Source organism: Urocampus carinirostris, chromosome 19, assembly GCF_059441175.1.
Source record: "Urocampus carinirostris isolate Australia breed hairy pipefish chromosome 19, RoL_Ucar_1.0, whole genome shotgun sequence".
Classification (NCBI taxonomy): Eukaryota; Metazoa; Chordata; class Actinopteri; order Syngnathiformes; family Syngnathidae; genus Urocampus; species Urocampus carinirostris.
Genome location: NC_142367.1, coordinates 3318895 through 3336396, shown reverse-complemented (window position 1 = coordinate 3336396; position 17502 = coordinate 3318895). Strand labels below are relative to the sequence as shown.

The 17502-nt window shown below is 39.1% G+C and overlaps 1 protein-coding gene and 1 pseudogene across 1 annotated transcript; both read left to right on the top strand.

Annotated features, from left to right (window-relative positions):
• Positions 1 to 567: 567 nt before the first annotated feature.
• Positions 568 to 16270, top strand: pus3 (pseudouridylate synthase 3). The gene is made up of 7 exons (XM_088323935.1): positions 568 to 615; positions 6638 to 7013; positions 7098 to 7366; positions 9440 to 9623; positions 9708 to 9817; positions 15694 to 15866; positions 15951 to 16270. Exons 2-7 carry the CDS (start codon positions 6642 to 6644, stop codon positions 16145 to 16147), a joined length of 1305 nt encoding a protein of 434 aa, XP_088180061.1. The 5' UTR covers positions 568 to 615; positions 6638 to 6641; the 3' UTR covers positions 16148 to 16270.
• Positions 10640 to 10753, top strand: LOC148346910 (U2 spliceosomal RNA; annotated as a pseudogene).
• Positions 16271 to 17502: the final 1232 nt, after the last annotated feature.

The following is a 17502-nucleotide window of genomic DNA, read 5'->3' as shown; positions in this document are numbered from 1 at the left end:
ATCGCTGGGCGGAAGAAGTAAGACAGAAGTTCGGCGTGGAAACACAGGAAGCCAGAGGCCGACAAGATCGATACCAGATACACGAGCAGATACCGGACAGACGGGGTTAATACCGGACAGGACGGGACAGCCAGGAACGATACCAGATACACGAGCAGATACCGGACAGACGGGATCGATACCGGACAGGACGAGGCTATTTAAGCTCAGTGCTTTCACTCGCACGTTGTCAGTCCGTCGGAGTACCTCTGTTTACATATGGCAAGCATTTTGACTCTGAGTCCCGTCAGTCCCATTGTGTCACCCGTTTCCCGGTCGTCTGTTCCTGATTTCCCTGTTTGTCTTTGGCTACGACCTGTTTTTTGACCCTGACCTCTTTCTGATGATCTCCCGTCCCAGCTAAGGCCCCCTTTTTTTTTTTTTACCCCGACCACGTTCTGATCTCCCGTCCCGGCTAACAACCCGTTTTTTCCTGTTTTAACCACGCTATGATCTCCCGCTCCGGAAGATCCACTTCCGCATTCCGAACACGCTCCGATCCCGTGAACGGCTTGGTTCCCTCGCCCACCGAGCACCGGATCGCTGGCGCTTGATTTTCCTCTTTATCTCAAACTTGTGAGTAAACGTTACGCATCTGGGCCCTCTTCCTGTTCTGGTTTTGACACTTTATTACTTTCTGTCTTTCTTTTTCCGTCTCTTTCTTTCTCATTTTATCTATTTTTCTTTCTCCCTCCCCTTTTCTCCTTTTGCTCTCTAAATTTCTCTCTTTCCTTCCCTTTCTCTCTCTTTCTCTGTCCTCCTGGCTCTCTCTTTCTCCAGTTTCCTCTCTGTCTTTCCTACCGTACCCCTCTTCTACTCCCCTAAGCCTGTCCTCTCTCTCTCTCTCTCTCTGTTTCTCTCTCTCTTTTTATAACTTTCTTTCTGTTTATTTTCCTCCCTCTCTTTTCGGTCCCTTTCTTTCTCTATCCCTCTCATTTTTCTCCCTTTCTCTCTATTGTGCTCTCCAACTCTATTGTGTGCTCTCTATTTTTCTGTCTTTTTCCTTCCCTTTCTCCTTCTCTATCTCCCTTGTTCTCTCTCTCTCTATCGATCTCTCTCTCTCTTCTTGTGTGTTACTTCTTTCTCTCTTTTTTCCCTTTCTTTCTTTCTCTCCATCTCTTTGATCTACTAGTCTGACCCCGGGAAATTCTGTTTTCTAACTTGTGGCCCCAACCTAAAATGAGCCTGAAACCTCTGTTTCAGAAGGATTTTTAGCAAAGGTTTTACATCTATACATTCTAAACATGTTTTGAATCTGTTTTTGACATTTTTTTAACACCCACAAGCAAAGCAAGGGTGGGGATAATGCTTTCATTTTGGATCCAAGTATATGCCAAGGTCCGGCTCATCTCTGAAGAGCGGGATGAGACTATTTCAAAAACAACGGTGATGAGATGATGATTTTGCTATATCGGAGTCGGATCAGGAAGCTTCTCCTGCTAACTGGAAACCAGTACTATCTGTCTCATACAGGCGAACAAACTCTATGCATATAAACACCCTAGAAAGGGATGGCCGTTGCCGGGCTGTTCTTGCCCAAGAATCGTCTCTCCATGTCACTTTCTTCTTCTTCTTTTACTACCAGAAGACAAATAAAAACATGAGACAACAGAATTACCTTATGATGATTATGAAAAACAGTTATAAATTGTTTTAACAAATTATTCGAGAACTTCAAAAACATAGGAGCCAGGGGCGATTTTAGGTTCAGAGCTTTGGGGGTGTTCAGCACCCAGATCAGGGGTGGGCAAACTGTTGCCAGCTGGCCACATGCGGCCCATTAGGCTTCTTCATCTGGCCCGGCAAACAAAAATGTTCAAAATATAATGAAGATATATATGAGTAAATATTGTACACGTATTAAAAAAAATGTGTGCAACTTTGTCCTTTCATCTCTCTGCAATACAAATAATAAAAAAAAATACTACAAAACTAAACATCTGTCACGTGGTGGACCGGACCAGAACGGAGGCAGGAGGAAGGAAGGGAGAACTCAATTGCGTTGACGATCAAAACTTTTATTTACCAAAATAAAAGTCGTCCAAAACTCCAGGACAAAACAGAACAAAAACATTCTTACACTCAGAATGGGCAAGTACAGGTTTCCTCCGACTCAAACTAAACAGGACAGGGCATAACAGAACGGAAAATGTGTAATGAGCCAACAGCTGCAAATCCCACAACCCACCCTTAAGTAGCACACAGGCAAATTAGCTGATCTGCTTCAGCTGGTGCCCAGGGGGCGGAGCCAGCCCGTCGCCACGGCGACCATGCTGGCCATGACAACATCAAGCTTAGTGCTTAAAAACAGGGGCCTAACATATTATTTTGTCTTAAATCCTAAAAGAAAAAAAATCACTATAGAAATACTACTGCAGCAATACTATATTACAAGAATACTATTACCAACATATTACAAGAGAAATAATACAAAAATAAGACTACAGTAATATTACAAAATACTGAGGAAGTACTAAAAACTTGACTTAAAAAGATACTAGTATGGAAATAATACAAAATACAGAATTATTACAAAAATACCACTTAACAACACTATAATTCAGAAATAATGCTACAGAAATGTTACAACAGAAATATTACAAAAATACTTCTATACAAATATTACGACATAAATACTACAAAAATACACCTAAGTAATACTCCAAAAGAACTACAAAAAATTGACTGTAGAAATACTCCAAAAAATACTACTGTAGAAACACTACAAAATGCTTCAATATAAAAGTACAGCAATACTATAGCAAATACTACAAAAATATGAATGCAGAAATACCAAAAGAATAAAACTTTACAAATACTACAGCAATACCACACAATTATGGCTACAGAAATACTATAAAAAAATCTGCAAAAATAAAACTACAGTAATCCTACAGATTGATTTAAAAAAATTCTACTGCAAAAAATACTACTGCAGAAATACTGCAGAAATAGTACATGCGGTGCTAGTAATCAAATGAACTATTTCAAGGCAATGGAGTAATTCTGACGCTGCGTTGTTCACATTTTTGTTTAGTTTTACTTTGGTTTGTTTTTCTTAATCTAACATTTTTCATCATTCAGATTCAGATTCAGATTCAGATTCAGATCTACTTTATTGTCATTCTAGTACACGTGTATACAGAACGAAATGTCGATGCATCTGACCCCCACAGTTTCCTTGAATGTACAGATATAAATATAAATAATGTTGTATTGTATTTTGGCTACATATATATATAATATATATATATATATATATATATATATATATATATATATATATCATATATAAGCCTATCCTATCTTTTACTTAGGAAAAGAGAATTTATAAAATTCTATTTTGGGGGATGCTCGGGTTAAATTTGGGGGTGCTCGAGCACCCCCAAAAAGGGACTGATTACGCCGCTGGTACGAGCTAAAGGTTCGGGGAGGACATGTCTCGCTCACATGGGATAGTAAAACCTTATAATGAAAACAAAGTTGTCAAATACTGTACGTTGTGTTGTGTTCACATAATATTATGTTCAAGTCTAACAGGTATATGGTCAATAAATAGACACTTTGTTGGATTTCCTGACCAACAAGTGATTTTGGACAATGAACTTATCGGCTTTCATAGCAGCTTTCTCAAGTCGCACCCTCAAAGTCATTAACTACATTTCCCAGCACACCTTTGAAAAGGAAGTGACTCTGTACCGTAAATTTCTGCAGTTTGAGGTAAAATCAGCACGTAAAGTAAGCACGTTGAAAAACAACGCATGAAAACGAAATTAATGCTTGTCTAAAGTCCTGTAGTTATTATTAAGGTAAGCGGCTTATTATTACGGAATTTCACATCGCTGTTCTTGCATAGAAGACCTTGCCACGTTGCTATTGTGTCTTACTTTTAAAAGAGAATATGCAGTAAGTTACACGACCCGTCGCCTACCTGTCAATTTATACGTTTTCCTCGTATTTTATCCGCTTTTTGATCACTTCAAAGTGTGTACGCCGTACAATAATTATGTACGGGAGTTTTTCCCAAAAAATATTATGCCACGTATAACAAGCAACATTGAATTTGCTGCAAGTGTGTAAAGAACTAAAAAAAAGAATAGTTTTCGATTATTTGGTACATAAAATAAAGTTGTTCATACAATTTTTGTATTTGTTTGTATTTTACATTGTCTTGCTGCTTTGCACTGGGGCGGCAGTAGCTCAGGAGGTAGAGCGCCCTCTTGGGAGATCTCAGTTCGAATCCCGGCTTGTCCGTGTTGCATGTCCTTGGGTACTGAACCCCTAATACCCCCAATAAGCAGGTTAGCGTCTTACATGGCTGCAATACAAGGCCGCTATTGGGAAATGTGAAGCATACTGTAAAGCGCTTTGGGAAGTCATTGACTTGAAAAGCGCTATACAGGACTGTCTCAGAAAATTAGAATATTGTGATAAAGTTCTTTATTTTCTGTAATGCAATTAAAAAAACAAAAATGTCATACATTCTGGATTCATTACACATCAACTGAACTATTTCAAGCCTTTTATTATTTTAATATTGCTGAATTTGGCTTACAGCTTAAGAAAACTCAAAAATCCTATCTCAAAATATTAGAATATCATGAAAAAGTATGCAAGTAGGCTATTCAACTAATCACCTGAATCATCTAATTAACTCGAAACACCTTGCGAGGGTTTCCTGAGCCTTAAAAACACTCAGCTTGGTTCAGTAAACTAAATCACTGCTGATCTGACTGCTGTCCAGAGGACCATCATTGATACCCTCCATCAGGAGGGTAAGACACAAAAAGAAATTTCTCAAATAGCAGGCTGTTCACAGAGTGCAGTTTCAAAGCATATCCACAAAAACTCTGTTGGAAGGGAAAAATGTGGCCGGAAACGCTGCACAACCAAGAGAGATGACCGCAGCCTCAACAAAATTGTGAAGAAGAGCCGCTTCCAGAATTTGGGGGAGCTTCAAAGACAGTGGGCTGAAGCTGGAGTCCAGGTATCAAAAGCTCACAGTTAGCAGACGTGTCCGGGAAATGGGCTACAATAGCCGTATTCCCATGGTCAAGCCACTTCTGAACTCAAGACAACGGAAGAAGCGTCTGACTTGGGCTATGGAGAAGAAGCACTGGACAGTTGCAGAATGGTCCAAAGTCCTCTTTTCAGACGAAAGCAAGTTTTGCATTTCATTTGGAAGTCAAGGCGCCAGAGTCTGGAGAAAGGCTGGAGAGGAGCAAAATCCAAGTTGCTTGAAATCCAGTGTGAAGTTCCCACAGTCAGCAATGGTTTGGGGAGCCATGTCAGCTGCTGGTGTTGGTCCACTGTGTTTCATCAAGTCCAGAGTAAATGCAACTGTGTACCAAGTGATTTTAGAGCACTACATGCTTCCATCTGCTGAAAAGCTCTATGGAGATGAGGATTTCATTTTCCAGCATGATCTGGCACTTGCCCACAGTGCCAAAACCACCAGTAACTGGTGCACTGACCATGGCATCACTGTCCTTGATTGGCCTGCTAATTCCCCTGACCTGAACCCCATCGAGAATTTTTGGGGTATAGTTAAGAAGAAGATAAAAGACACCAGACCTACAAATGCAAATGAGCTGAAGTCCGCTATCGAAGCATCCTGGGCATCAATAACACCTCAGCAATGCCACAGGCTGATTGCCTCCATGCCACGCCGGATTGATGCAGTAATCCGTGCAAAAGGATTCCCAACCAAGTACTGAGTGCATCAATGGACATTTTCAAATGTTTGATTTAGTTTTGCTGTTATAAAATTATTTTTTTACTTGGTCTGAGGAAGTATTCTAATATTTTGAGATAGGATTTTTGAGTTTTTTTCAGCTGTAAGCCAAAATCAGCAATATTCAAATAATAAAAGGCTTGAAATAGTTCAGTTGATGTGTAATGAATCCAGAATGTATAACATTTTTGTTTTTTTAATTGCATTACAGAAAATAAAGAACTTTATCACAATATTCTAATTTTCTGAGACAGTCCTGTATAAATGCAGATCATTTCATTGCTGCTGCAAGTGTGTAAAGAACTAAAAAAGAAGCTGAAAGAATTGTTTATTTCGTAAATAAAATAAACGTGTTAGTATAAATCATATTTACTCTTATTCTATATTTTATTGCTGTGAGTAAATTGGTAAAATTTATTATTGCTTAATAAAATGAATTGCAACCATTAAAGGGACGGTGTGTAATATTTAGTGCCTCCTTGTGGTATAAAAAACTCAGTAAGAAAAGAAACATTAATTTGAATGCATCGCAAAATCGCAGACAGGATGGTTAAAAAATCATGGGTAGAGAAATGTGTTTTTTTTACACAGTGGAATCCACATTTAGGTCGCCGCCGTTTTTGGCCGGCATCCACCTGCCACGCTGTGCTCTGTGACACTGACCCTCGCTCGCACCGGACAACACAGTGCCATCTAGTGGGCAAAGATTACACATTGCGGCTTTAATAAAAACCAGGACGACTGGTCAAATATTACACACTGGGACTTTAAAAAGAGGAGAAATTGGTTTGACAGGTATACAGTCGTAAAATCATTCTGTAATTGTTTTTCATTGTTGTTTGTTTTAATTCCTCCCTTTCTAAGCAGTATGTCGGAGCTGTTAATCCAGAGAATAAAGCAGCTGGAGATGGAACTGGAAAATCTCAAGTCCCAGATGAATGGAAACTACTCGGAGTCTATTCCATCTTCCAACATTGAAAAGTCAAACAGTAAAAAAGGAAAGAAAGGAGGCAAAGAGCGCCAGTTTGACTTCTCCACATACCCTCGGCGCCACGTTGCCCTGCGTCTGGCTTACCTGGGCTGGGCCTACCAGGGCTTTGCAGTCCAGGAAAACACAGACAACACAGTGGAAGCCAGGCTTTTTCAAGCCCTGCTGAAGACACGCCTTATTCAGGACCGTCAGAGCTCCAACTATCACCGGTGTGGACGCACAGACAAAGGTGTCAGTGCTTTTTCCCAGGTGTGGTCACCTCTGCCCTTCCCCAGGTGTGATCACAACTTTGATTTAGTTTTGGGATTTTTACACTCTCCCCACCATCCACAGGTGATCACCATCGACCTTCGCTCCACACAGCATACGGGATTGGGCGTCTCGCTTCCTTTAAATGCCAAAAAAGATGCTGCCACAGCCACCTCCGAGCTTCCCTATTTGAAGATGCTGAACAGAGTCCTCCCTCAGGACATCCAGATTTTAGACTGGGCCCCCGCACCTGAGGGCTTCAGTGCGCGCTTTGATTGCCAATCCCGCACGTATCGCTACTACTTTCCACGTGGCTCCTTGGACGTGACAGGGATGGCCGATGCGGCGAAAAGGTTGGAGAAATACTAATTTAAGAAGATGAAATTGATAATACATGCACTGTTTCTCAATCTGTTTGTAGCCAAAATACACTTTTTTCCCCATCCCAAAAAAATCTATTGGCACATCGTCTGTCGAAAATGGTTAAAAATTCCTGACATCAGTTTAATGTTTATCGGTTTTTCAAGCTTAGATTATCATGTTGCCCAAATTGACAGTTTTCCTTATGTAGTCGCCGTAGCTCAAGAAGTAATGTAGGTTACCCATTTTGGGTATTAATTGAGGACTTGTAATGTTTGGTTTTACTATAACAATATTTATCATAATTATACATTTTATTTCACAGCACCTTTCTGGAAACCCAATGTCACTCTACACAAAATTAAAAACAGTGATATTGATTAAAAGGAAACAAAAACAAACAAAAAGTAAAAAATGAAAACAAAGTATATTAAATAGGGAACTTTTCACGTTATACTTTTTAAAAATTTTATATTTCATTTACATCTACTTTTCACCTCTGCCGGTTTCCTGACTACTTGAGTCAGCTAGGAGTCAAAAATACATGGGAAGGACAAAAGTCTTTTAAAGGTTTATTCTGAAGAGCACAAATACACGCACGCGCACATACACACACACCACACACAAAAAAGGAAGCCGCGATACTTTGATAAAAAATGGTATCCGATCAGATACACTGTGCATCAAAGAAAAAAAATATTGTTTGATCTTTTATTTGTTGTCCTATATTCTTATGTTGTTTCTGTAAAAGAATAACTAATTCTTAAATCTAGAAAGTATATCTGCAAGTTAATTATTTTTTTACTACTACCTAACTTATTTCTCCTTTTTTTTAGTTAAATTGAAAAAAGGTACCATCAGCAAAATTATGTGCAACATTTTCCTTCATTTGATCAATTTTATTATTAATTTTGCAGTGAAATCTTTAACATCTTCATCAAACAATATACTGTATTAAATAGATCTCGCTCCGTACTACCTCATTAGCAGATAATGAGTCTATTTAAAAATGTTTACAGTAATCAGCTGCCCTGTACTGATTTTTTTCCTTGTTCTGACTTTTCTATTAATAAAAATGTTGAAAATTGTCAATTACATGCAATATTTTTACTTCATTATATATATATTATAAAATTTATTTGCAGCGCGATTTTAAACAGCTTTAACAAACCAATTAAATTGCATATACTGTACTACATCAGCTGCAGATTGTTTGTTTGGGAAAAACTAATCTGCTGCCACCTACTGATATGGATGAGTCAGTCACTTGGTTGATCACTGCAAGAAAATAAAGATACTGTACAATCGCATGCTTTCTGCAAAGATAAAATTGGGCAATTTCCTGCGGCACATTAGACTAGGTCTCGCGGCACACTAGTTTTTTTAGGGCCGATACCGATTATTATTATTAAGAGGAGGTCGATAACCAATGTTTAGAGGCGATATTACTTTGCTGTAAAAGCTTAAAAAGTTGGCTTAAGACATTTTATTAATGCAAAAAATAAGAATATTTGTCATAAATTAAAAAAAGACTTTAATAACTCTCTGAAACCTTACGCAGTAAATAAATTAGAATTTTAACGCAACTTTCACTTAAAACAAAAATTAACTACAATTTTTTACGCTATCTCTTCATCACACACACGGTTTTCTACCACGGACTTTTCAAAATCTCAATCAGCGATCTCGATTCACAGGCATGTTGGGACTCAGGAGTTAGCAGAGCTTACCCTATTTACACGCTCTATAGTTCTTCCTGATTCAGTGGCTCCGTTCCTGGTCGCTTATCCAGTCAGAAGGCCTGTGGTCGGTAGTGTGTGAGACAGAAGGCAGGAAACTGGGAGAAAGAGGTTCTATATCTGAGCCTAAATAACAGGGATGTCGAATAAATGAAAATGCCGATAACAATATCAAAATGAAAAATATAAGTGCTGATAATCAGCCCGCTGATATTCGGTCGACCTCTACACATATATCAATAATCATTTAACTCAAGTTAACGCACTTAAGTGCTGCTCTAATAACTGTCACAAGTTGCATCCCATCTTCCTATCCTCAACCTTCAGGTACGAAGGCACTCATGACTTCCGTAACCTGTGCAAGATGGATGTAGGCAACGGCGTCCTGCAGTTTGAGAGGACCATCCTGTCTGCGACTGTCAGACCGGTAGACCCTGAATGCGCCAATATCTCAGATCTGCACAGCTTATTTGTGTTTGAAATTAAAGGACTCGCCTTTCTTTACCACCAGGTAACCAAACCAAAACGATTTGATCCCAATGTGGGGAATTTTTTTTATGTTGTTTTTGTATATGACTTTAATGTCATGCTGCAGGTTCGCTGCATGATGGCTGTGCTGCTTCTGATAGGTCAAAAGCTGGAAGCTCCAGAAATAATCAACAGCCTCTTGGATGTCCACAATAACCCCAGGAAGCCACAATATAGGTGACTATACTGCATTTTGTTACCTAGTAACCCAGCTTTGATGGTACGAAAAGGCCCAAACTATAAATAAATCAATGAACTAAATAAATACAAGTAAAAATAAGAACAGATGTATACCTTATTTTCTGGAATGTAGCGAGCACCCCAAATTGGCCAGAAATTTAAATTGTGCGCCTTATATGCTCATAACAATGGCGGCAGTGGGGGTCAAATCAGATAGCAATGGTAAAAGCACCAAATCCCAACCACCAGGCTGCTAAGGACTTGGATGGTTGTTCACAATTCCATTACATTGAACACAATGAGGGCGGTGGAGAGCAGCAGATCGTTTGCACTAGACCACTAAGGATACAGAAGACACATAAAAAGGCATTGGGTCTTATATCATTATCACACCATTTTCAGAGTAGAGACTTTTTCTAAGCCTAAACCAAGCATTGTAAGTGACAAATATTTTGGCAATATTTATTTCAGGTCGATCGAATTACTTCCCACAATAGTGTTCTCTTCATTCAGTTCAGAACGACCAAATTACTTCCCACAACGCTGTTGTCGTTATTCAGTTCAGAATCGTGTGTGTGCTCCGTAAAGACTTTGCGAGTCGGCTGTACAACGGACTGGTTTAATGTCAATGTTCTGGCAGCCCGGCTCAAAAATAAAATCGCCGATTTGGTACCATGACTAAAAATAGTGTGATGATGACATAAAACCTAATGCCTTTCATATGTGTTTGCCGTATCCCTAGTTTTCTAGTAAATAGGATCACTCTAGCCAACTATGAGAATCTAAATGTGTCGGCATGTGACGGCCAGGTTGGAGAAGATACCATTAAACGTAAATTTGATTTTTGCAATCGGTAGATGGAATAAGAGCTTGCTCTGTCCACTCCACGCATCGGCCCGGTATTGCAGTACCTCCGGGAACGGTGCATTCGCACTGATCGCTGCTTGGCTTTGTGGCTAGGACCTTGACTCGGCCTCTTGGCTGAGAGCAAGTGTCTCGGCCCCTTGGCTTTGTAGCGTATTGTGATTTGACCGATAACGGATAGTGGACAATTGATAAAGAACATAGAACAATAAGCCTTACAAAATCACCCTCCACCATCCCCCCCAAACAAACAAAATAGTAGGAGGAGTAGCTATATATGTGCACAAAAGATTCTAATCGAAAAGAATACAAAACATGTCATTTGTCATTGACGATTTACTTAAAAGTATTACAATAGAAATTATGAATAAAAAAAGGAAAAATATTATAGTCAGTTGTGTATATAGCTCACCGGGCTCAAATCTGGAAACCTTCACAAACTGGGCTGAAAAAACATATTCAACAATAGGCGCCAAAACACTATTCATTTGTGGAGATTTCTACATAGATCTAATGAATCCAAACAAACATAAAAACATTGACTATATTAATATAATGTACAGTATGAGTTTGTACCCAACTATATTAAGGCCTAGTAGATTCACTTCACTCAGTGCAACACTCATTGATAATATATTTACAAATAATATGGAATTTACAAACGTCAGCGGATTACTGGTTTGTGATATTTCTGATCACCTACCAGTATTTACAGTGTATGATGAAAAGGTTACTAGAAAAGAATCAACTAAGGAATATGTTTACAAATGAGTTAGAACTTAAACGACTAGAATATCACTCTATGATGACTTAGTTAAACAAAACTGGAATGCTATATATATGGTACAGATGATGTGGATCGTGCATTTGACATATTTTTGGAAATATTCACCAACAAGTATAACAAAAATTGCCCAATGAGACAAACTAATAATAAGAATAAATCTGTAAACCATCCATGGATAACTAAAGATTTATATAATGCTTAAAAAAAACACCTTATATAGAAAATGTATTAAACTAAGAACTGAGGAAGACAAATTCCGATATAAAACGTATAAAAAAACTAATCGACAGGAATATTAAGAGTGAGCAAGTAATTATACTATACCAATTTATTACATCGTAACAAAAGTAATATCAAAAGGTATTTGGGATACAGTGCATCCGGAAAGTATTCACAGCGCTTCACTTTTTCCACATTTTGTTATGTTACAGCCTCATTCCAAATTTTATTAATTTAATCTCCTATCTCAAAATTCTACACAGAATACTCCATTATGACAATGTGAAAAAGTTTTTTTTTTTTTTTTACTTTTTTGGAATTTATTAAAATAGAAAACTAAGAAATCACATTTACATAAGTATTCACAGCCTTTGCCATTAAGCTCAAAATTGAGCTCAGGTGCATCTTTTTCCACTGATCATCCTTGAGATCTTTCTACAGCTTAATTGGAGTCCACCTGCAGTAAATTCAGTTGATTGGACATGATTTGGAAAGGCACACACCTGTCTATATAAGGTCCCACAGTTGAGTGTGCATGTCAGAGCACAAACACCAAGCATGAAGTCAAAAGAACTGTCTGTAGACCTGCGAGACAGGATTGTCTTGAGGCACAAATCTGGGGAAGGATACAGAAAGATTTCTGCTGCTTTGAAGGTCCAAATGAGCACAGTGGCCTCCATTATTCGTAAATGGAAGATATTTGGAACCACCAGGAGTCTTCCTAGAGCTGGCCGGCCTTCTAAACTGAGCGATCGGGGAAGAAGGGCCTTAGTCAGGGAGGTGACCAAGAACCCGATGGTCACTCTCTCAGAGCTCCAGCGTTCCTCTGTGGAGAGAGGAGAGCCTTCCAGAAGGACAACCATCTCTGCAGCAACCCACCAATCAGGCCTGTATGGTAGAGTGGCCAGACGAAAGCCACTACTTAGTAAAAGGAACATGGAAGCCCGTCTGGAATTTGCCAAAAAGCACCTGAATGACTCTCAGACCATGAGAAACAAAATTCTCTGGTCTGATGAGACAAAGATTGAACTCTTTGGTGTTAATGCCAGGTGCCATGTTTGGAGGCAACCAGGCACCGCTCATCACCAGGCCAATACCATCCCTACAGTGAAGCATGGTTGTGGCAGCATCATGCTGTGGGGATGTTTTTCAGCAGCAGGAACTGGCAGACTAGTCAGGACAGAAGGAAAAGTGAATGCAGCAATATATAGAGATATCCTGGATCAAAACCTGCTCCAGAGCGCTCTTGACCTCAGGCTGGGGCGAAGGTTCATTTTTCAGCAGGACAACGACCCAAAGCACACAGCCAAGATCTCAAAAGAGTGGCTTCAGAACCACTCCGTGAATGTCCTGGAGTGGCCCAGCCAGAGTCCAGACCATGTTTTTATCTGAGGTTACAAAATCAGAAATCTTAGACGTGGTTAACAACTGTAAAAACAAAACTTCTATGGATTGTTTTGACATCGATATGGTACTGGTTAAGCAAATTATAAATAGCATTGTGAAACCATTGACCTACATCTGTAATCTATCATTTCTAACAGGCAAATTTCCAAATCAAATGAAAATAGCAAAAGTTATACCAATATACAAAAATGGAAACAAGCACATTTTTACAAACTATACTGGACTGTCTCAGAAAATTAGAATATTGTGATAAAGTTCTTTATTTTCTGTAATGCAATTCAAAAAACAAAAATGTCATACATTCTAGATTCATTACAAATCAACTGAACTATTTCAAGCCTTTTATTATTTGAATACTGCTGATTTTGGCTTACAGCTGAAAAAAACTCAAAAATCCTATCTCAAAATATTAGAATACTTCCTCAGACCAAGTAAAAAAATAATTTTATAACAGCAAAACTAAATCAAACATTTGAAAATGTCCATTGATGCACTCAGTACTTGGTTGGGAATCCTTTTGCACGGATTACTGCATCAATCCGGCGTGGCATGGAGGCAATCAGCCTGTGGCATTGCTGAGGTGTTATTGATGCCCAGGATGCTTCGATAGCGGCCTTCAGCTCATTTGCATTTGTAGGTCTGGTGTCTTTCATCTTCTTCTTAACTATACCCCACAAATTCTCGATGGGGTTCAGGTCAGGGGAATTAGCAGGCCAATCAAGGACAGTGATGCCATGGTCAGTGCACCAGTTACTGGTGGTTTTGGCACTGTGGGCAGGTGCCAGATCATGCTGGAAAATGAAATACTCATCTCCATAGAGCTTTTCAGCAGATGGAGGCATGTAGTGCTCTAAAATCTCTTGGTACACAGTTGCATTTACTCTGGACTTGATGAAACCCAGTGGACCAACACCAGCAGCTGACATGGCTCCCCAAACCATTGCTGACTGTGGGAACTTCACACTGGATTTCAAGCAACTTGGATTTTGCTCTTCTCCAGCCTTTCTCCAGACTCTGGCGCCTTGACTTCCAAATGAAATGCAAAACTTGCTTTCGTCTGAAAAGAGGACTTTGGACCACTCTGAAACTGTCCAGTTCTTCTTCTCCATAGCCCAAGTCAGACGCTTCTTCCGTTGTCTTGGGATTCAAAACCCATGCATGTATTGTAGCCCATTTCCCGGACACGCCTGTGAACTGTGGCTTTTGATACCTGGACTCCAGCTTCAGCCCACTGTCTTTGAAGCTCCCTCAAATTCTGGAAGCGGCTCTTCTTCACAATTTTGTTAAGGCTGCGGTCATCTCTCTTGGTTGTGCAGCGTTTCCGGCCACATTCTTCCCTTCCAAGAGACTTTTTGTGGATATGCTTTGAAACTGCACTCTGTGAACAGCCTGCTCTTTGAGAAATTTCTTTTTGTGTCTTACCCTCCTGATGAAGGGTATCAATGATGGTCCTCTGGACAGCAGTCAGATCAGCAGTGATTTAGTTTACTGAACCAAGCTGAGTGTTTTTAAGGCTCAGGAAACCCTGGCAAGGTGTTTCGAGTTAATTAGATGATTCAGGTGATTAGTTAAATAGCCTATTTGTATACTTTTTCATGATATTCTAATATTTTGAGATAGGATTTTTGAGTTTTCTTAAGCTGTAAGCCAAATTCAGCAATATTAAAATAATAAAAGGCTTGAAATAGTTCAATTGATGTGTAATGAATCCAGAATGTATGACATTTTTGTTTTTTTAATTGCCTTACAGAAAATAAAGAACTTTATCACAATATTCTAATTTTCTGAGACAGTCCAGTAGATCTCTGCTTCCTCAGTTCTCTAAAATATTAGAGAGACTTTACAATAATAGACTAGAACAATTTGTAGATAAACATAAATTGATTAATGAAAGTCAATATGGTTTTAGAGCAAACAGATCAGCAACAATGGCAATTATTGATGCAGTAGAAGAAATCACCCATAGTATAGAAAAGAAGAGATGTGCAGTTGGGGTATTTATTGAGTTAAAAAAAGCATTTGATACCATTAATCATAATATACTATTAAAAAAAACTGGAAAGATATGGCATCAGGGCCGTGGCTTTGCAATGGATTCAAAGTTATTTGACGGGGAGGAAGCAATATGTAAAAATGGGAGAATTATCATCTGAATACTTGGACATCTGTTGTGGAGTACCACAGGGTTCTATCCTGGGACCAAAGTTATTTTATTTATATATTAACGATATTTTTAATGTTTCAAAACTATTGAAAATAGTAATATTTGCAGACGACACTAGACGTTCACGGGTTCAGAGCTTCGCGGGTCCAAAAAATATAAATAATAAAATAAAATACTTTTTAAATATATATATTTTTTTTTTAAGCATTTTTGAAGAGGCATTGCTACTTCGCGGATTTTCACTTTTCGTGGGTGGTTTTGGTCCCCATTAACCGCGATAACCGAGGGATTACTGTATATAAAATTTAATCTCAACCAATTAATAAAAATAGTCTGCACCCACATGCATGTTATCTCGGGACATTCTTTTAAAATAACCTGAACGCCTGCGAGAGGAGTCATGACTTTTTCTTTTTTAAATCTCTAATCCAGCATGGCCGTGGACTACCCACTGGTCCTGTATGACTGCCACTTTAAAGGCCTTTCCTGGAAGCAGGACCCCGAGGAGCTGAGTTTTGCCCTGTCTTCTCTGCAGCAACATTGGACCCAGAACACTATCAAGGCCCACATCCTTCGAGACATGATCGGAGGCTTGGAAGACATGGGTATGAAGTCCAAACACTAAAGTTTGAGTTCACAAAAATTAATGACTGATAAAACTCCACCCCCCCCAACCGTTTCATTCACAGGTGGGGTTTCGTCCAGCCAATGCTTGCTGGTTGAAGGAAGCCGGCAGAAAAAGTACCGTCCTTTGCTGGAACGCCCGCTGTGTGAGAGCCTGGAGTCACGCATTGAGCATTTCGTCAAGAGAGGCCGGCTGGAGCGGGAGGAGAGCGAGGATGGCGGTGAAGCGGTTCATAAAGGAAAGCTCTCCAAATATTCCTGAAATTCGCCCGTTGTTTGAGGTGTCTAATGCAAGTCTGCAATAGATTTTCTTTATTTAAAAAAACTTTTTTTTTTTCAGTTCCTTTGAGTGTGTGTTTCTGTGAAATAAACACACTAAATCCAATTTAGTCTTATTTGTCTCACTAGACAATTTCCGCGGCAATTTTAAGAGTTGGGGCTGGAATTTAGCATCTACCTGTTAGGATATAGCAGTTCACATTAATCGTTAACATATAGCCGTTAGCATGTAGCTATTATAACCATTAGCATGACTCATTATCATCTACTCATTAGCATGTACCCATTAGCATTACTCTATACAATGTAGCTGTAAGAATGCCTCGTTAGAATGTTGTGGTAAGCATGACTCGTTAGCATGTACTACCCGTTAGCATGCCTTTTTTTTTTTTTTTTTTTTTTTTTTTTTTTTTTTTTTTTTGCTCATGGTTACACTTCATGTGGGTCAGTGAACCATTTGGGCCACCTCTGGAAACATCCCCGGTGACCTCCCATGTAAAATAAATGAACCCACTTGTTCTGGAAGGTAAATAAGGAAATGCCTTCAGGGACAGTCCACAGTAAACATAGTAAAAACCCTGTTATAACACAGTAGTAACAAATGACTGGGACGACTCATTCCAGATGACAAATAAGGAGACGGTCTAAAATCACAGCTACAATAATTAGTAATTACCTAGTGTAATAACTTAAGCCACCCCTGGAAACTTCCCCGATTACCATAGTGAAAAAGCCTCCCTATTTAAAATGAATGTGCCCTAGCATTGCGGATGGATAAAATCTAAACCGATTCATTGTCTATGGGACAGAATTTCTACATCATTTGCTAGCACTGATGCCTCACCAGTAGAATATCAAATTAACAACACAAAATACATACACCTTAAGAGGGTAGTTCTGTTGTCTAATTTAATAACTTAGGGGAAAAGAAACGTTAATCATTGAAGAAAGAAAAATACATGAACTATCATATAAATTGCATTTTTAAAAATACACTTAGGTCAAGAAATGAGCATTAATTTTACATAACACGGGCCTCGCCTTAAGGGGAGCTGACATAATTGTCTGCGAACTTCCTGCCACAGGTACCCAAAAAAAATAAAAAAGGCTGGGCAAAAACATGAAAAGTAAAATGGTGTGTTTTGTTCATCTTGGGTCTACATAGTTTGTATTGTCACTTGTGCTTTTTAGGGGTTGTTTTTCTGTGCGGTTGTGTACACTGGGGGTCAGCAACCTGTGACTCTAGGGTTGCTTGTGGCTCTTTAGCCCCCCCAGTGGGACCCTGGACCTTTTTCATTAATGTTTTAAAATAGGGAGGGAAATGTTTTTTTATTGAAT

Coding starts and splice junctions, on each gene's coding strand:
- pus3 (XM_088323935.1), top strand. CDS start 6,642: ATGTCGGAGCTGTTAATCCAGAGAATAAAGCAGCTGGAGATGGAACTG. Junction 7,014..7,097: donor GTGTCAGTGCTTTTTCCCAG/GTGTGGTCACCT, acceptor CACCATCCACAG/GTGATCACCATCGACCTTCG. Junction 9,818..15,693: donor CCCAGGAAGCCACAATATAG/GTGACTATACTG, acceptor TCTCTAATCCAG/CATGGCCGTGGACTACCCAC.